The 17,888-nt window shown below is 41.6% G+C and overlaps 1 protein-coding gene across 2 annotated transcripts in view; it reads right to left on the bottom strand.

Annotated features, from left to right (window-relative positions):
- Positions 1-6,308: 6,308 nt before the first annotated feature.
- Positions 6,309-17,888, bottom strand: part of LOC147432357 (choline/ethanolaminephosphotransferase 1-like) — a 70,440-nt gene continuing 58,860 nt past the window's right edge. Inside the window, exons 6-19 of one of the 2 annotated variants that reach the window (XM_086492335.1) lie at positions 11,800-11,875; positions 11,692-11,714; positions 11,408-11,508; positions 10,429-10,523; positions 10,245-10,313; positions 9,136-9,205; positions 8,966-9,029; positions 8,819-8,859; positions 7,919-8,003; positions 7,760-7,822; positions 7,604-7,662; positions 7,326-7,378; positions 7,182-7,254; positions 6,309-6,516 (exon numbers count right to left, since the gene is read on the bottom strand). In XM_086492335.1, the coding sequence (XP_086348461.1) occupies positions 6,495-6,516; positions 7,182-7,254; positions 7,326-7,378; positions 7,604-7,662; positions 7,760-7,822; positions 7,919-8,003; positions 8,819-8,859; positions 8,966-9,029; positions 9,136-9,205; positions 10,245-10,313; positions 10,429-10,523; positions 11,408-11,508; positions 11,692-11,714; positions 11,800-11,875 (894 nt within the window). In that variant the 3' untranslated portion in view covers positions 6,309-6,494. Of the gene's footprint in view, positions 6,517-6,544; positions 6,979-7,181; positions 7,255-7,325; positions 7,379-7,603; positions 7,663-7,759; positions 7,823-7,918; positions 8,004-8,818; positions 8,860-8,965; positions 9,030-9,135; positions 9,206-10,244; positions 10,314-10,428; positions 10,524-11,407; positions 11,509-11,691; positions 11,715-11,799; positions 11,876-17,888 lie in introns of those variants that run through there. The other variant, XM_086492334.1, reaches the window with a different exon arrangement.

Here is a 17,888-nt window from a genome sequence, read left to right as displayed (position 1 = left end):
GAGAGTTTGTTTTTGCCTTTGTAAACTCCCTTCTCCTTGGACCGATTGTTTTTGTTGTTGTTGGAAGTGCCTTGGGAAGAATTTTGAGCATTGGTTTTCCCCTTTTCATCATTTTTGTCTTTGTTTTTCATGGGCTTGACATTTTGTCTAGCCCCTTGATGGACATCGATGTGTGAAGCAACCATGGTGTGATGGATTACTTCGCTAATAGTACCAGGCCGTTGAGAGTTGATGTATTCGGCAATCTCTTCAGGTAATCACACACAGAATTGTTGCCTTTGTGTGGCAAAGTCTATTTTTTGAAAGACAGTAGCCTTGAGATGTAAATACCAAAACTTTTCTACATACTTGTGGATATACTCATGAGAGAGAAGCTTCAAGTTGTGCCATTTAGTAAGCACTTTGTCCTTTGCATCGCTTGCAAGGAATTGCTTCATGGTGGAAACTCGTAGAGTTTTTTATGTCTTTGGAGCTTCACCATTGCCACAAAGGCTATCCCACCATTGACGAGCTGAGTTTTGGAAGTGCATAGGTACATGGCTTAGGTTGGAGGACTCTTTGAAGCCCTCGTCTCCAAAGGCCACATCAAATTGCTGGATAAAGGCCAACACTTTGTCGGTAGCACCAAAGGTGCCATCATAGGTACTAAAAGAGATACTCTTTCCTCCCTCCTTGAACTTATTTATCTTTTGTAACCTTCGCCATGCAGGGAATGATTTGCGATGTCCTCCCCTCTTGTATTCTCTAGGAGAATAGCCATAGCTTTCATCGGAAGAGGAGGAAGGTGAAGAAGAAGGAGAAGAGGGTGACCTCTTTCTAGCCCTTTTCTTCCTTTGTTTCCTCTCTTCCCTTTCGGAATGACAAGGAGAAGGACTATGTGTTGATCTTTTCCTCTTGGGAGGAGTGGACAATCGTCTAGACCGCCATCTTCGCAGAGCCACATCTTCAGAGGAACTTAATGTTTCATTGCTTTCTTGCTCTTTGGATTCCTCCTCTCGAATGAGAGAGAGTCTTCTTTTGGGAGTTTCTTCAAGAGGCCTCCTAAGCTCTCTCTCCTCTTGAAGAGCAAGGGAAATTCCATAAGCACGAAGTTGTTGAGTAACTTCAGCTTGCAAAGCAGAGTTGCTCATAGCTTGCTGCAACCTAGTAGCGAGATAATTGACAAACATGGGGGCATCATCATTAGCACCTTCATGTGCAAATTCAAAGCTATCAATGTTCATTCTAGTCTATTGATTATTGTCAGCCATGTTAACAAAATTTATGTACGTACTTAGTGTATGCTTTGGCAATTCAAAACCTTAGTTGCCACTTCTCTTAGCCTTTGAAAATTGGCTCTTAAGTATCTACACCCACGGCTCAAAGTGGTTAATTATAGAGAGTAGTGGAGTAGGTCTAACATAGCAGAGTTGCCGAGGGCGAGCTCCTTTTGGACTTCTTATGGCTCAATATAATGGTAAAGCCGTAGACAAGTCTAAAAAGACTCCATATTAAGTCCAAAGCTCCCAAGGTGTGCACCATATCCCACATAGTGGGCTCAACAAAATCGATAATAGATCCAAGTTCCACTTACCCTAATATGATTAACAAAATCAACCATTTATAGACTACTTAAGGACCTCTCTTCTTAAGCAAGAAAAGAGAAACCAAATGCTATGATACCAATGTAATAGAATTGGCCTATTAACTTGAGAGTAGCGAAAATTAATGAGAGTACTTTTAAGAAATTACTTTGTGAGCATAACGTGTGAACATAATTGAAGATAACAACATAGGCATAGCAATAAGTTAACTTGACATGAACAATACATTTGCAAGAGAGAGAATTTAGAGAACATGACAACAATTGAGGACCGGATTTATGTGGAGCCCAATATGCATTTGTATTATGATTTGTCCCATTAAGAGAGACTTGTTACAATACAATCTTTGTGTTCCTTGTGACCTAGGTGATGCAATGAATATGGAAATCTTCATGCATCACAAACATAACATAAACTTTGAAAAAAGATTTAACTATCCCAAGGCTGTCCCAAGACCTCAAACACCTTCGAAGGTGGAGAGAGCTAGCAAGTAATGAGGGTAGAGAAGAGGAAGAAGAAACATTTCCTAGGAGAAAGAATTAGTTCTTCACTTATCATAACTCTCTTGCTAGCATACATAATAGCATAGTAATGAAGAAGGAGAAGATGGAAAGCTTAAGCATTGAAGCATGGCTCTTGGTTGGATTTGCACTCCATAGCCAAGAGTATTTGTGTAGGCTCTCAACCTCTATTTGCTTGGAGAAGGAGAGGGAGATCTTGCACTTTGCATAGCACACAATGAGAGTGTGTGTGGGTGAGTATACCCCCTAAGAAACCCCGTAGCTTGCTTGGTCAACCCCCCCTTGTAGCTCATGCTTGAAGCTCATTGGACCCCTCCAGGCCTAGCCAATCACAAGCAAGAGGCATTACAAACAACAAGGGTAGCTTTGGGACAATTGTCCCTCTTTCCCCTTTGAGAGAGAGGACTTGATAAATGCAAAATCAATTAATTAAATCTCCTAAATTATCATTGGAACCCTTGGGTGGCCAACCAATAGGCTTCAGGCACACCATGAGGGCAACATGAGGAGGAACTTGACAAGTGACCCTTTTGTTTCCTTTGTACCATGCATGCCTTGTGTGAGTGTGTGGGTGTCCTCTCTCATCCCCCCTCTTGTAGGGTTCGTCCCCTCCTTGTAGGGATTAAATCTTGACCTTTTGACACCTCAAGCCCCTCATGCATAGGCCCACTTCCACCACAAGCTTGGCCCTTAAGTACTTTAAGCTTGGGCTGGGTTCTCACCTGCAACCCTAGCATCTCAAGCACCTCAAACTTGGGTCGGATTCCCACCTCAAGGTCAGCCCTAGCTTACCTAAGGTCAAAGGACTTTTACACTAACTATTGGAGGTCTTCAATGAAGCTAACCCTAAGGTCTTATGCTCCATTGGTTAGCCTTGCTCTTTGATAGACCATCTCTCATTTGGGCCCCTTTACCATTGGCCCCGGGTTGAGATAGATCTATAAGCACATCTCAATATCTTAACCCTTGTTCCTGTTTATTCTCCCACATTAAGTGATCATTTTAATATGAGAAAATCTTTTGGATTGGTTAGATATTAGCTTTTATGACATGAAAGTTGTCTTCACCGAGACGAAATTGTATGCCAACTTGCTTGATTTGTACCAGTGGAAAGCTCCCGATTAGGATGGTCTTACTATGGAATTTTTCTTGTCTTTTTGAGATTATCTAAAGCTGCCACTATTGATCATGATGAATACAACGTGGAAGCATCAAGAATTGCCCTCCTATTGGAAAGAAGGCTTGCTTAAGTTGATATCCAAGCAAACATTATGTGAAGAATTTCTTGATTGGCAACCTATTACGTACATGTCTGCAGTATATAAATTGATGGCCAAAATGCTAATTAACCAACAAGTGCTTTCTGCATGAAGGTTTACATCAATCTCAATAAGGTTTCATTCTACGACGTCAAATTACTAATAGCCTTGTCAATGTCGTCATTGCAATGGGATATGCAAAATATACTCGACAAGATGTTTTTGGTTATGCAAGTTGACATTGGAAAAGTAATTGATATTGTTCTTTGATATTACATTACGGATACCATGCAACACTTGGGATTTGGGCCTAGACTATCCCGTGTCGTGTTTTTCTTGTATGCACACAACATACAGGCTTGTTGGATACACCTCTTATAGAGGCTTGGCCTTTGGAACGTTCAGTAAGGCAAGGGTGTCCTCAGAATGCTTTGCCTTCTGCAATTGCTACACACCCCTAGCTTAAGTATTTGAATTTCTTGACCTCCACTGGCAGACTACATGGCCTAACATTACCATCTGGAATGCACTTTATCGATCACGCCTACACGGATGATTCTTTATTTATGCTTGGCAATCGCTATGAGAATGTACAACACATTATGCATATTCTTCGCTTGTTTGGATGGGTGACGGGCCTTACAATTACTTTTCATAAATCCAAGCTATTACCTTTAAAAGAGTGTGATTCGCATCACATATTGTGGCCAAGGGAGATTGTTCCTCCACATACCATAGTTTGTCATTTGGGTTATCCCCTAGTTTGGGAAGTATCGGCCACGCAAAAACTGGATTGCATACTCCAACGTCTACACTCTCAAGTTAAATTATTGGAAATTTTTCCTTTGTCGTTTACATGTTCATCTCAACATTGTTCAACGCATTCCTGTGGCTTATGTGTAGTTTTATTTACCTCTGCTATCCTAGTCTCATTCGCGCTTGCAATTCCTTGTCTAGTATTTTGGAACATTTCTAGCGGACCTCGTCTAGCACAAAGGGTCTTCGACTTTTATATATGGACAAGCTGTGTTCTCTCAAGACGCTTGGAGAGCTGAATATTTTGGACTTGCGATGTCATGCTCTAGCCTAGAAAGCTATGCTATTGCCAACCTTAGTGGAGCAACAACAACCTTGGACACTCATGGCATCACATTCATGCCATCTTTTGGTCATTGGCAGCACACGTATTGAGACGTCACTTTTGGGAAGCTTAAAGAATACATTCCTCGATATCTCTTTTCTTTTGTCATTGTTGATTGGATGGTTGTCAATTCACATTTGGCATGGCATGGTAGACAATCCCCTCTGGGTAGCTACCCTCGTTTGGAAAGTCTGCATTGGAGTAGGGCATTCTCTTCAACTTTGGTTCAACGGTCTCCTCGCCAAGTGTAATTTCTTTCCCAAAAAGGAATCTACCAAATGCATTAGGAGGTAGGTCACGGATGACATGGGTCATGTTTTCTCATTCGCTGATGCGGTGTCTCATTTTTGGTTGGGTCTCCACTATTCTCCTCTTTGATTGGAGGTTCAAAAGTTGCTTGATATCACTCACCCATTCCTCCTTTGAATGAGGACTCCCACCTTTCTGATTGGAATCTTACTACTACTAGATTGGAATGCATTTCAATCTTACTACTACTAGGTTGGAATGCATTTCAACTAGCAATGTTTATGCCCTCGTGCAATCCGATGCCTGGATTGTGCATCATGGTAATCAATTGTGGTGACTCTCCAAGTCATCTTTGTGGTGGCAATGAAGCATTTGGCAGAGTCATCTTCCTCTAAAGGAGCATCTTTTCTTGTGGCGATGCTTAGTGGGAGCTCTGCCTGTTGGCAACTTTTTGCATGCAAGGCATATTGCACCTGCTTGTTGCCTGAGATGATTGTGCGGTGGTTGCTGCTCCAGATTTTTCATTTGGCAAGTGTCCGCTGCTCTTTGATTGTGCATTCCTTCCGACATTTTTCACAAACTATTTAGGCTTTTTAGTGTGCTTCAATCTCCGCAATCTCAGTTTGTGGTGTTCTTTACCTGGGTCAAATTTTGGGTTCTTTGGGCCATTTGGCACCATGGGAACTCGAGGCATTGATGGTTGCCCTTTTCCATATCTCAAATTCTTGCTTGGTCATGCACTATATTTATCACATGATGTTGGGGACATCACTCTTGATGCCTACAAGATTTACCTTGATGGTTTCTGACCTTTGGAGCCTCATATGGTGCTCCACTTTTTGTCTCTTATTTTTGGTGGGTTTTCCTCTCCGAGGTTTCCCACTTGTAAATTCCATCAACAAGTTTTACAGACAGAGAGAGAGAGAGAGAAAGAGAGAGAGAGAGAGAGAGAGAGAGAGAGAGAGAAGAAGAAGAAGAAGAAGAAAAGAGAATTTTAACGTTGTAGGAAACTATCCCAAGAGACCTTGAAGATCTATCCGATGAGGAGAGTTGAACTCAAGATCTGTTATTCAAAAGAGAGAGAGAGAGAGAGAGAGAGAGCTTCAAGCATGCCTTCTAGACATATGCAGCCTGCACATAACCGATGGAAATGGGCAAAATTTTGGGTTTATACAAAGTTATGTGCTAAGTTTACTATCACTTTTTGTCACTGATTAGTCAAAGATACGCTCGACTTTGTCTTCCATTCTCTCAGAATTAAATTTTTCCGGTTCATATGAAGCATGAGGAATGCTGCTGCTTTTGACTCCAGATATTGCAACGCTCCTCTGCCCCTTGGTACTAGTTAAAGTCAAGCTTCTGGCAGATGCTCAAGCTGTTGTAGATGAATCCCTGAGAGTCTGTTCTGCAAGTGTTTAATGATATAGTGATTCCACAGGCCTGCAGAGAGAGGGGGCGGCGCGCCGGGTCCGTTGGGGGGGGGGGGGGGGGGGGGGGGGGGGGGGGGACATTCTGTTACCCATCCCTACCTATAAGTTTAAGTTTGATACTACTATTATGGAGCCCAACGAATCACAATAAATTATGCTCAAAATTATAAGCACTTCACAGATGACTATGAATGTACTGCCACAAAAGGATGAAATACTGATGTGTTGAAGAATGTAAATAACAAATGGACGAATGTCCAAAAAGACGCAAGCCACTCATTTTTGAGAGGCACAAAGAATGTGGGTTACGTTTATGCCTGCTTTCGTCCAATCCTGCATGACCAGAACATCAAGAGACGGTCAGTTAAACTCATCATTTGCTCCTTGCCTAGCTTGTGAAGAGTAAAAATCATAAAAATGAAGCAATGTCTGGGTGGCATCCCATATCAAGGGTGTCCACAGGAATGCATAAGCATAGGGTACAGACTATCAATCATGTCCAAGGAAGGGTGTCCATGAGGATCTCTGATTGTGGCTCTTACCCAAGCTTACATAGCTCTCGCCAACCATATTTCATTGACAACATTTGGATGGGGAAACGCCTCCCTCAGGCCTTGAGTGCCCTTGAAGGGGACAGGGAGATTCCTGTGCAGAAGTCTTACCAAAATGTAAGTGCCTACTATATCGCTCAGGTATGATTGAGAATTGAAGGCCCGTTGTCCTATCATACCCCAGAGGCAGCTCAATCATGAATACACCTTGCAGAGACCCAAGCCTGCAATGCAAGGTCTTTACCTGTCATGTGATCACCACAAATAAGGTTTCTAATGATCGGTGATCGCAGTGCTTCCCGTTTCTAATTTATAAGCCTACATGGTGCCGGGCACAATTTGACATAATGAGCAGTAAAGGTCCAGGCTTCGAACTTAAAAGAGGTAGTCCTATTGTGCGCTATCGATGTTTTTGTTATCTATGTAGGTGGAGCACCAGGATAGTACCTGAAGCAGTGGATTCCAAGAGCACTTGTAATTTCACTCCCGACACTTAAGGCAAAGTGTGCATACAATGACGCTGCAAGGAAGCATTAAAAGGATTAGCTAACATACAACATTATCAAAACCTCCAATAACCACAAAACTTACTTGTGAAAGCACAAAATGCTAGAAGAATCCATTCCTCACCGATCAAAGGAGATCTGCACACTCATACAATTGTAGAGCAAATTCTTGATTTTTGATCTGACGATGAAGAACCTAGGAAAATTCGTGCAACATACTGGCTCAAGAAAGCCAACTAGCACTAAGTGCATTAATATCACCAGTGTATTAAAGCTCTCAAGCCTCAAAATAAGTGCTTCTAGGGAAGTAAAATCCGTGTATTGCTGCTTGTTAAAGGAAAACCTGTTCTGTATGAAACTTACCCTCCTAGTACACTGGCAGATATGGCATTTGCAATCCCAAAAGGAAGAACTATTAATGCCTGTGATGCAAAGAATTAGTCCTATGCACATTAGTCCTATGCACAATAAATTTAGCGCATAATATTTCAAACAAAAGTAAACAGCAACAGGATATACCATGCACATTCCAGTTTTTAGACCTTTTGGCTCTTCGCAGAGATGAGCTAAAATTATTCTTCCCTGACCATATCAAGTTCAAACAATACGTCAGTGTGTTGATTAGCAATTCGAAAGAGCAGGAATCTACAAAAACATGGCTTCTGTTAAGAGGCTTACAACAAGGTAGCCAAAACCAAACCCAGTACCCATTAGGACCATATGAGGACGTGTTCCGAGTATGTCAGAGGGAGATAAAAGGCCCCTGAAATAGAACAAGGCGTTCATTGAAACCATTGGATGCCAATAGCAATAACCTCAAACAGTAGTCAAGCAATCTTCAATTTCAAGTCTAAGCCATTGAAGTGTTACGCAATCCAGTACCTTACTCTTACATTTTGAAATTTAAGCTGTCAGGTCTCTGCGGTAAGGGATCAGCAAACTAAGGCTGAAGCCACAGAGGCTCTATAGAATCAGAAAGAGGCGCTGTGAGGTGAGATATTTCATTTGGCTTCTACTTTAGCCTTAGCTTTGCACTTATCCTACAGACCCGCACTCGCTTGGTAATGCCTACAGTGGGGACACGAAGTCCACTACTGAAATATAGCTCCACCATTAATGGCGATAACGCAAAAGAGAAGGCCATCGTGCCATCACTCTAGTCCGGCACCCCACCCCAATACAACCTTGGAATGACAAAGCACTGTTGCGTTGCTCTTTTTGGCAAGAAGAGCAATTGGACGTAGCTGAGCAATGTGGCAAAACTCAATGAATGGAGAGTGACAAAGAGGTGACAGCCTTTATGCAAAGGCATAGAGGCACAAAATAGCTGTCTTGAATGAAAAGAGGCTTGAATCTTAGCTAATTCCCAACCAGGGGAGGGGAATACGTCAAGACAGCAAAAGACAGTTGCACAGGATAGGCCTTCCACCAAGCTGCAACTTAGTCATATAATCTCTGAAGCCTACTACTAGCTTCATATATCAATGGGAAGAATTTATGTAAAGACATGCAGGGTATTCCAATCATCAAAAACTGAAAGAAGTTAAAACATTATCTGTGGAAAACTTCAGATTTTACCATAGAGTGATGCCGCCCAGCAAGAAGAAAAATGGAAAGAGCTGACAACAGAAAAAGGCAGCCACATCAAGTTGCAATAATCTATGTACATACTTTAATATGAAAAGAAATCCGAATGTTCTATATGCTGCAGAACTTGATAATTACCATAGCTAAAGCTGCGAGCATACTTCCATTTTTGGTGCTAACAGCTTTCTTTACATTATAGACACTGCAAATGTACAAAAAAGGCATGTGTATTGAGGGTGCTTGTGATGCGAAAAACACTGCACAGGCATATGATGCACAAACGAGGGATAAGATACACTTGTACTTACTTGTACGTCACCGTTGGTATGACCGCAAAAAACATCATGACATAAATAACCAATATATATACAGGAGCATCTATTCATATGTCACAAACAAGGGCCATGTCAGCATTGAGGTAATAGTTCCATTCTGCATAGCCAGATAAAGCAAAGACCCATCCATGAGAACGAAAATCACACCCTGCACCCTTGACCACAGACCCACAGTTTCAGAGGTAAAGTACAACCCGTCTTCCATGGACAGTACTTAAATCCTCAAACAACGGTGTATCGATTCGTACCTAAGAACGACGCAATATCATCTGTCTATAAACAAGATGATTTGTTCATAACTCCAACAAAGCTGCCCCACCCAACCACTTCGAACAAGAAAGCTGCAGCCATATAATATAAATCAATCGAGACCAAGTTTTCAGCACTTGGCTACTTCCCCACTGTAGAAAAAGTACAGAGTCTCCAGATAAGAGAAGCCTAACTACTTTCCCTTTCTTGGCCAAAATGCGCCCATGAGATGATACTCATGAGGAGGTGCTCGAGGTGGACAGACTTCACAAGAACTCAAGATACCTTTGCTCACACTGTGTGGCCGCTCAATCTTGTCTATTTTTTGTTTCTGCTGCTGACATTGTAAGTGAGCTCTCATGGATAGCAGGGTCAGGAATCAAACTCTCTACTTGGCCACTTAGGATTATAATCCTCCCCTAAAGCTGCAAGCCTCCATATCCTTCTCTATGAGTGCTATCAACTTACTTTTATCACCAACCTGGAAATAAAGGCTACCTCTACAAACAAGTCCTTGAGTCATCCAGAGAGGAGATTCCCAACTTCAAGGATCCTACCCGCTCTGTTCAACTGGAGCCCAATCTTATCCTTTCAGTCAGTTCGTTATCTACACCAAAGGATGAAGCAGTGAAGCAACATACAACGTAAACGACAAGCAACATTCCAATATCTTAACTTTCCCACGATGGAGGTAATCAAACGCACAATCTACATGCACCTATATGCAGCAACAAGAAAACAATCTCTATAGGAGGATTGATTTGCATGCTGTTAATTGAACATAATATATTTTCATGCTGGAAGTTAAAGCATACAGCGTAGGCATACAATACCTGCAAGAAACGGAATGCTTCCCACAAATGGAAAAACATCACCTGCCAATTGAGCCCACCAAGTCGGTCCTAAAAAACCAGCCAATCAGAAATATTGTGAGAGACCTCATCAGTTCCATTGTTTTTTTAATTCCTCCTAAGCAGTGCAATGTTCAAAGGAAAAATGAACAACACCGTTGCATACCAACAAAAGCAGTGAAAAAATGAATCAGATAGATCAGCATGAGACCCTCCGTAGGACCATTAACTTCTGGAAGGATCAAAGTGTTCGTGAAAAAGCTGTCATATACAGGAAGCATAGAGAATAGCAACAATGTCAATGCGCAGACTTCAACCCAGGCATAACACAGACTGCTCACATGCAATTTTCTTGACCTTTTAAGGTGCCTACTCACCTGGTGCTACGGTTTTGAAAACCTTGTACTATTCACCTAGACCTTTTCAAACAGAATCATATTCGAACCTCAAAACACAATCTTTCAATTATATGGAAAATATTGTGCAAGTTAAATCACTAAAGAATTCTTTAGCTGACTCAAATAATCAGTAGATCGTTAATATTGCTGAAAATCGGTCATATAAAGGCGGTAGACAGCTGATGATGTAATGACAGTTGACTTGTAAAGGAATTACAAGAGCATATGTATGATACTTATCATGCAAACTGAACATGTACGGAAATGCTACAATAATTCAGAAAGATAAGTGAAAGCCTCCATAATTGGAGGGCCTTGAGGGTGTGGGTGTCCCAAGTGATTGAAATAAACCATCACCCACTGTGAAGCCAGGAAATAGCATAGTCTGTTTTAGCCTTGCAATTTGGTGGTGGTATACCAGTGAGCACTTGGGACACCCTGAGGTTTACTACTTTGTTGCTAGTATGGCAGTAGATGTCAAAAGAGGTATTAGGTGTCGAACAAGAAAGACCTCTAACTTGCAACTCAATACAACCCAAACGTGAGGCAAGGAAAGACTTATTCGTTTCACTCCTACTTACTACCAAGAAATGCTTATACTTAATGATTGGAAACAATCATCACACTTCTACACGTAAACTACACCCCAATGAGTTAAAAGACTTTCTATTCTCATAGAGGGGCAGAGCAGGACAATCCAGCTTGAAAAGGAGCCAAAAAAATTTAAAGAGTTCTAAGGTGTCGTACTGCTCCCATGTTGCACCATAAAAGGGTATGCTTGAGATTGCCCAGAACCACATTGTGTGCTTTCCGCTCATGACCGAGTTCCCAAAAGCCATCGTTTCAAACTACTCATAAAATCAACCGACCAAACACAATCAATAGTCAGGACAAGTGCTCCAAGAAGAATGTACAAAACAGAAGATGTCAATTGGAAGAAAGCAAATCGGGAGGGGAGGGTGAGGTTAAGCATTGTCTATCTTTGAAAACGCCCTAATTTTTCTTTTAAGCAGCACAAATGAAAAACTTACCGCACATGTGAGCGCATCACAACCTGCAAGAAAATCCTACAAATCTATTAGCTCCCATTGCCTCGCTCCATCAGACAACACCAACAGAAGGCAAACAAACACTCTCACCGTGATCAAAAAGCTCCCCCAAAGGACTTGAAGATCCAGTGCGTCTTGCTTGCTTGCCATCTACAGCATCAAACGTCTGTAAAACAAAGTTGAAAAAATGTCAAATCTTTCGATTTATTTTTGAAATTAAAAAATGTTCCAGCTACATGACAAGTACTTTTTGAGCTTGTTGAAAAAGGGCTATTTTATAGGCAAACAGTTAAGCATACTTCCACAAATAAGGAGAAAGGCCAATAGGTTAACCTGTCTCAGTGCGGGTAACCACAGTGCACAGGAACGCACAACAGTGAGCCAGCCATCCCCACAACGCTATCTCAAGTATAAATGGAGGCATTAGCCAAACAGGCAGCCAGTAGCATCTAAGGAGAGATACACCACGCTCCACCAAGAAAAGCCATGCTCTATGAGACTATAAAAGACCCTTCACTAGCTACATCCTGAAGGTGTGGCGACAGTCCTCATAGAGTGTGAACACGTTCGACCAAGATGCCTTTCTCTATCTGAATTCGAGAACTCGGCATACCCTCAAGGAGTGTGTGGAATCTGGAATGAGCTCACCAAAGGAATCCGGCAGTGACGCACTGGCCAATGCAACTCTTGTGCAGGCATGGCTTGGCATTGAGGCCTTGCTGACAAATTATAGGTTGGATACATAATGCACATCAAACGTCAAAACGCAAACAGTTTGAAAGTATGAAACGAGTTTGATTGGGACTTCTAGGCCGAATCAATGTGACCCTATTTTTTTGCACTTATTACAAGCATTCTGTAGCATTTAAGTCAAAGATAACCACTATTCAATGCAAATCAAACGTCAAAACGCAAACGGGTTTGAAAGTATGAAACGAGTTTGCTTGGGACTCCTAGGCCTAATCAATATGACCCTAATTTTTTTGCACTTATTGCAAGCATTCTGTAACATTCAAGTCAAAGATAACCATTATGTATTAAAATAGAGCATTTGCAAGTAAGGAGCATTTTCATAACATGATAACTCAGAGCATTCAGATAATTGTGAATCACTGATCTTGTGAAAGAGAACTCTATAAAGAGTAGCATCCATCATCTAAGCAAAAGAGAACACAATTAAATGATAAAATCCGTTAGAGATACTACAAAATAAAGACTCAAAAGTTGGGACTGGGGGCTTAATGCTCGACAAACTACGCAAAATATGTGAAAGCCCCAATTTTTCCAAACCCTAATTTGGTCAAGTTTAAAACCTTTTTATAAATGTTTTCAAACTCCTAATAAGGAATTCAAATGTGTTTGAATGCAACTATGTTCGGTATTGGAGTTATGGTTACATGTCAAACCAAGGGTTCTTGTTTGCACATTTTCCCATAATGCGCAATCATTTTATCACGTGAGGCTGAACAGATGGTATGCTTTTAACATGGAGCAATATGCTGCTTTCACACGTCAAAGGTGGGTTGATTATTCCATGCAAATCTCTGATCATCATCCTTCATGGTTAGGTTTAGCCTCTCTCTGCCTTGTCAGTGATTGCTTCATGTTAATCACAATTACTTAAGTCATAATGATTTTGTGGCCCTTGATCACAATGTTGTCTCACAAAGTGATGAGATGGCATGCTTGCATGTACCAGAAGTGGGCTGGGAAAAGTCGAGCCGAGCCTGAACCAAACTTAACGACCCGAAGTAAAGCGCAGCTGCTCGCAAAACACGGGGCAACGTATGGATCCGCTGGCAGGGCAGTGTGGCAAGGCTGACATGGCAATTCGTTTTCCATTCAGTTTGGTATTGTCACAGTGATTTACCGCCTTGTCGAGTGGCTTGCTGATTATAGTGGTATAGAAGCTCAGAAGGTTGTTGTTCTCAAAATACTCGAGTCCAAAACTGCAAAAATCGACTATGGAAGCAACATCTACTCACCTCTTGGAAGAAGAAAAGGATTATATAGAACTACAGCAATCAACTATCTTCTAATCTTTGGGAAGAAGAAAAGGATTATCCATATGTAAAAGAGACCAGGGAAACAGAAGGCTTTAACGAAGTCGAGGAGATTGAAGTTGCAGTAGTGGAAGAAGATATTGAGGACGAGCAGTTTCAGACAGTAAGATCTACTTCAAGAGACACAACAAGACAGAAAAGCAGTGGCTGACATGCTTTTGGATCACTTCATTTTTCATTCAAAGGATCCCAGTTATGTCATAAGAAAGCATGGGACTGACTTGCCGCAATGAAAAACGGTGATGGCACCATTAAGTCCTCAAAAGGAGGAAAAGCCGTCAGCAATTGTTGATTTGACACCACCTCAACCATCTATGGTGAGAACAGCAATTACATCTTCGACTACAAAGAAGAAAGAAATTTTACTCTCGATCACAGAGATCGACTCATTTTACCATAGGAAAACCCCCCAAAATAGACATAACACACCTCTCTCCACTAGCTTATAGAGAAGATGCACAATCAAAGAGGACTTGAGCCATCTTCTCACTAGCACACCCCTCAAGAATTTTGACCTTGCTCACAATAGAGCAACTCACTTTACCGTTGGAAAACCTGCAAAACTTTTTAAGGAGTCTTTCCTAAGCTGAAAATCAGAGCCTGTATACAGGCGGCTTGTTATATGAGGTCGGCCCTCATGGCGCTTTGCAGGCGATAACTGCTCTTGAAACCTCTCTGCCACTCCCATCTCCTTCCTTGTGTCGTACCTCAGCTCTAGAGACTCCCCCTTTGGTCACCAAATGGTCATCCAAAACAGTATGCTCTGCTTCCCCAAAGAGCCACATCATGAACTCTCTCAACATCGCTCAGGTAGTCAATTTTTCAACTCTTTAGCTTGAGAATAGAACATTGAAGAAAAAAGAAAGGGAATTAGGATTATCTTTGCATGTAGAGAGGGTCGTTCTCTACCATAACTGGCGTTCCACCATGAAGAGCCTTCCTTGCAAGGCAATTCAAGATTTCAAGTAGCTCAGAAAACTGGTTACAACATCATACCAAAAAGAACCATGTTCAGCCTGGTAAGGACTTAGTAGCACACATATTACAACAAGCAATCACCAACAAACAACCATGAACAACTTCATCCCTAGCATCTAATGCACTCAATACTTTAACTGCCTGTCATGGACACACAGTAGCTCAAATCCATCAACATGATGCCATAAGTGATTCCAACTTCAAGAGAGCACACACAACTCATGCGAAGCTATAAGGTGGGCCAGACCCTAGTGTGATTTTTATTACTTAAAATGCCTCCAAAGAAAAGTATAGCTGCTTGCAACCTCTGACACTTCATTGCTTGTCTACACTTGCTAAGGTGTGATTAAAATTTTAAATTGCTGTGTATATCTTTGGACGCATCGACATCATCATCCAATGACGCAATCTCATTACTTTTAGATTTTGTATTGACAAATCCTCACACTACCACATCTCAGTAAAGTTTGCAATCACCTGTTGTGCTTTGCAGCCACGGGATGAAAGATGAGATATATATGCATTTCAGAGTTTTGATTGTCTTATGCTTTATGCCAGATTCTATTATGGCATCAGGTTGATTGAAATGTATGCTAATTGTGGGTTTTGGGGCCATTAAATGAGGTTTGGTGCCTGTAGGCCAAGATATAGAGATGCTATCAACATGCAATTGTATAGGCCAAAAGTGTAGTGCTTGACACGCTCTCCATGCCTGTCTTCACGGCTTGTCAAGTCTGAACGAGGAAGATATGAGCAGTACAAGAATTTTTGAGGCCGATTCAGTAGTTTTTGGACCCACCTCCGGATGTGTGCCAAGAAATTGAATCAAGTTTATCAAGGGTTCACTTGCTAGTGCTCGGAAAGGGCTACAACATGTATACCTAGATGAATCCAGGATAAGCCCAGATTCACCCTTGAAGGAAAGCGCAAGGTATAGACCCATGGTAGTCACCCACAAGACAATATAACCATCAGCTCCATCATGCATAGTATTGACTAAATACCACGACATCCCCACTAACGTCGTCAGTTCCCAATAGTGGGTGTAGAACTACGTACTAACATATGCTCCCCAACACGACACACACCACACGCACACACACATGAGCATACATCAACACAAAGTTCAACGTGCTGAGTTTCTGTCATGACTCCGGAGATCAAGGGCAGACTCAGCCATAATGAAGCCTAGCACTAAAAGAAACATTAAATCGAAAAAATTAGCACAAAAATGAGGTAGTTGATAGGGCATACGCACCACAAAAGATAGAAAGAATTAGCACAATATCAACTGGTCGTAACTCGGACGAAAACTTCACAATGTGAAGTCTGCATGTCCGCTATACGACTAAAAAATATACCTAGATCAATCCAGGATAAGCCCAGATTCACCCTTGAAGGAAAGTGCTCGGAAAGGGCTACAACATGTACTTTACAGTGCTCAAACCAGGCATTAGCTGCTCATCTTATGGCCGATACAATTCTCTTCGTAGTCTCGGACATCCATGAGCAAAGAAAAATGATGTGAATGCAAAAAATGTTGTGTTAGGCATTGGTTTAGCTGATATCTGAGCCAAAGTGGATGCTTGGCAATGCCTTGGTTGATTTGTATGCCAAATGTGGTGCATTTGTCAGTTGTGCATGACAATGCCTTAGACGAAATGGATGCCTAATGTGGTGCTCTCATGAAACCACAAAAGGTTCTTGGTGGGTTTCCCATCCAAAATATTATCACTAGGATTGCATTGATTGCGGGATATGTCCAACATCTCTCTCTCATGCTTGAGCATAGTTTCTCGATCCCCCTCACACTCAAGGAGCATAGTTCCCTCTCTCGCCATAATACTCGATCTACCTTGCACGATTTCTATCGTAACTAAGCTACAATGCCCTCAAGTCCCAGAATCAAGTCTAAACCATAGCCTAGCTCACATATCTTGCTCTTTCGCTCTCTATCTCGGCAGAGAAGACGGCTTCGACGAGCATAAGTGAGCAAAGCTGGGAAGCAAGGACGAGTATCAAAGGCGTGCAAAGGGGCATGTGCTTTGCAAGAAAGAGAGCAAGCAGAACTTGATTGAGTAGTGGAAGGAAAATCGGGAAAAGATTTTTGAAGATTTTGTGCCATTCATTAAAATCTTGGAGATTCAAGAGCAGGGGAACCGTACAGGATAGGAGTTTTGCCTGACAATTGCAGATTGCTTCCAACAAGTGGAGATTTTTTATTAGGGGGTTTAGATCACGGTGCATATCGACGATGGTGTATGGAATCCAGTTGTAACAGGGTTATCAAAGATCATAAATTTGAAATTTATGAAAGCTCCTGTTGTTTGCGAGCATCGAAATCTATGTCATCTTCTTGTTTACTTTTGTTATTAGCCGTAAATTCTATTCTATTCCTCAGTTATCTCTCGTAATTAATCCCTAATCTTCAATATACGCTCTTATTAACACTAAAATCACCCCTAACTGCACTCATTTCACTTGGTTTGAGCCTACAGTGAATATCCATCTACAACCAGAAGCCCGGCGCTTTCCCAGTCAACCTTGGAGAGCCACAATCTTTGGTGAACCCGATGCAAAATTGACCAGGGTCGACGGGATCAACCATGGCAACGAGCCAAGATAATGAGATGCAACGGATGATGGGGCTAATGGCTGCTATTTTGCAGCAGCAATATGCAAATCACGTGCAGGTAATGAATCAAAATTTGGTAACAGGTTTGAAATCCTAGTATTGGGAATTGCAGCAGTCTGAGAAAGGTGAACAAGGTGGGTTTGAAGTATAGAATAACGCAAATTTTGAAAATATCAAAGTCAGCAATGGGAAAATGGGAATTTGAAGAGCCAGAAAGCTGGAAGCGAGAGATGTTGCAACAGTTGGCTCTTGAAAATGCCAAACGCTCAATTTTTTATAAGTAGGATATTTTTTATGGCTACGATCCAACAAGATATTTGGAGTGCTATAAAGAGGAACTAGAGTTGCATAGAGCAAAAGAGAAAAAGATTCTAAAATTTGACAGATTTGTGATTCCAGATTTCATTGAGTTCGAGAGCTTTAGTAGGAAAATATCCAAAGCTGCAGCAAGTTTAAAGCTGCTATTATTCGAGAACAACGAAATCCAAGCATGTATGAAGATG

This window comes from Adiantum capillus-veneris, chromosome 20, assembly GCF_014529385.1.
Source record: "Adiantum capillus-veneris isolate H3 chromosome 20, ASM1452938v2, whole genome shotgun sequence".
Classification (NCBI taxonomy): Eukaryota; Viridiplantae; Streptophyta; class Polypodiopsida; order Polypodiales; family Pteridaceae; genus Adiantum; species Adiantum capillus-veneris.
Note: the sequence above shows the minus strand (reverse complement) of the source record. Positions and strands in the feature narration are given on the sequence as shown.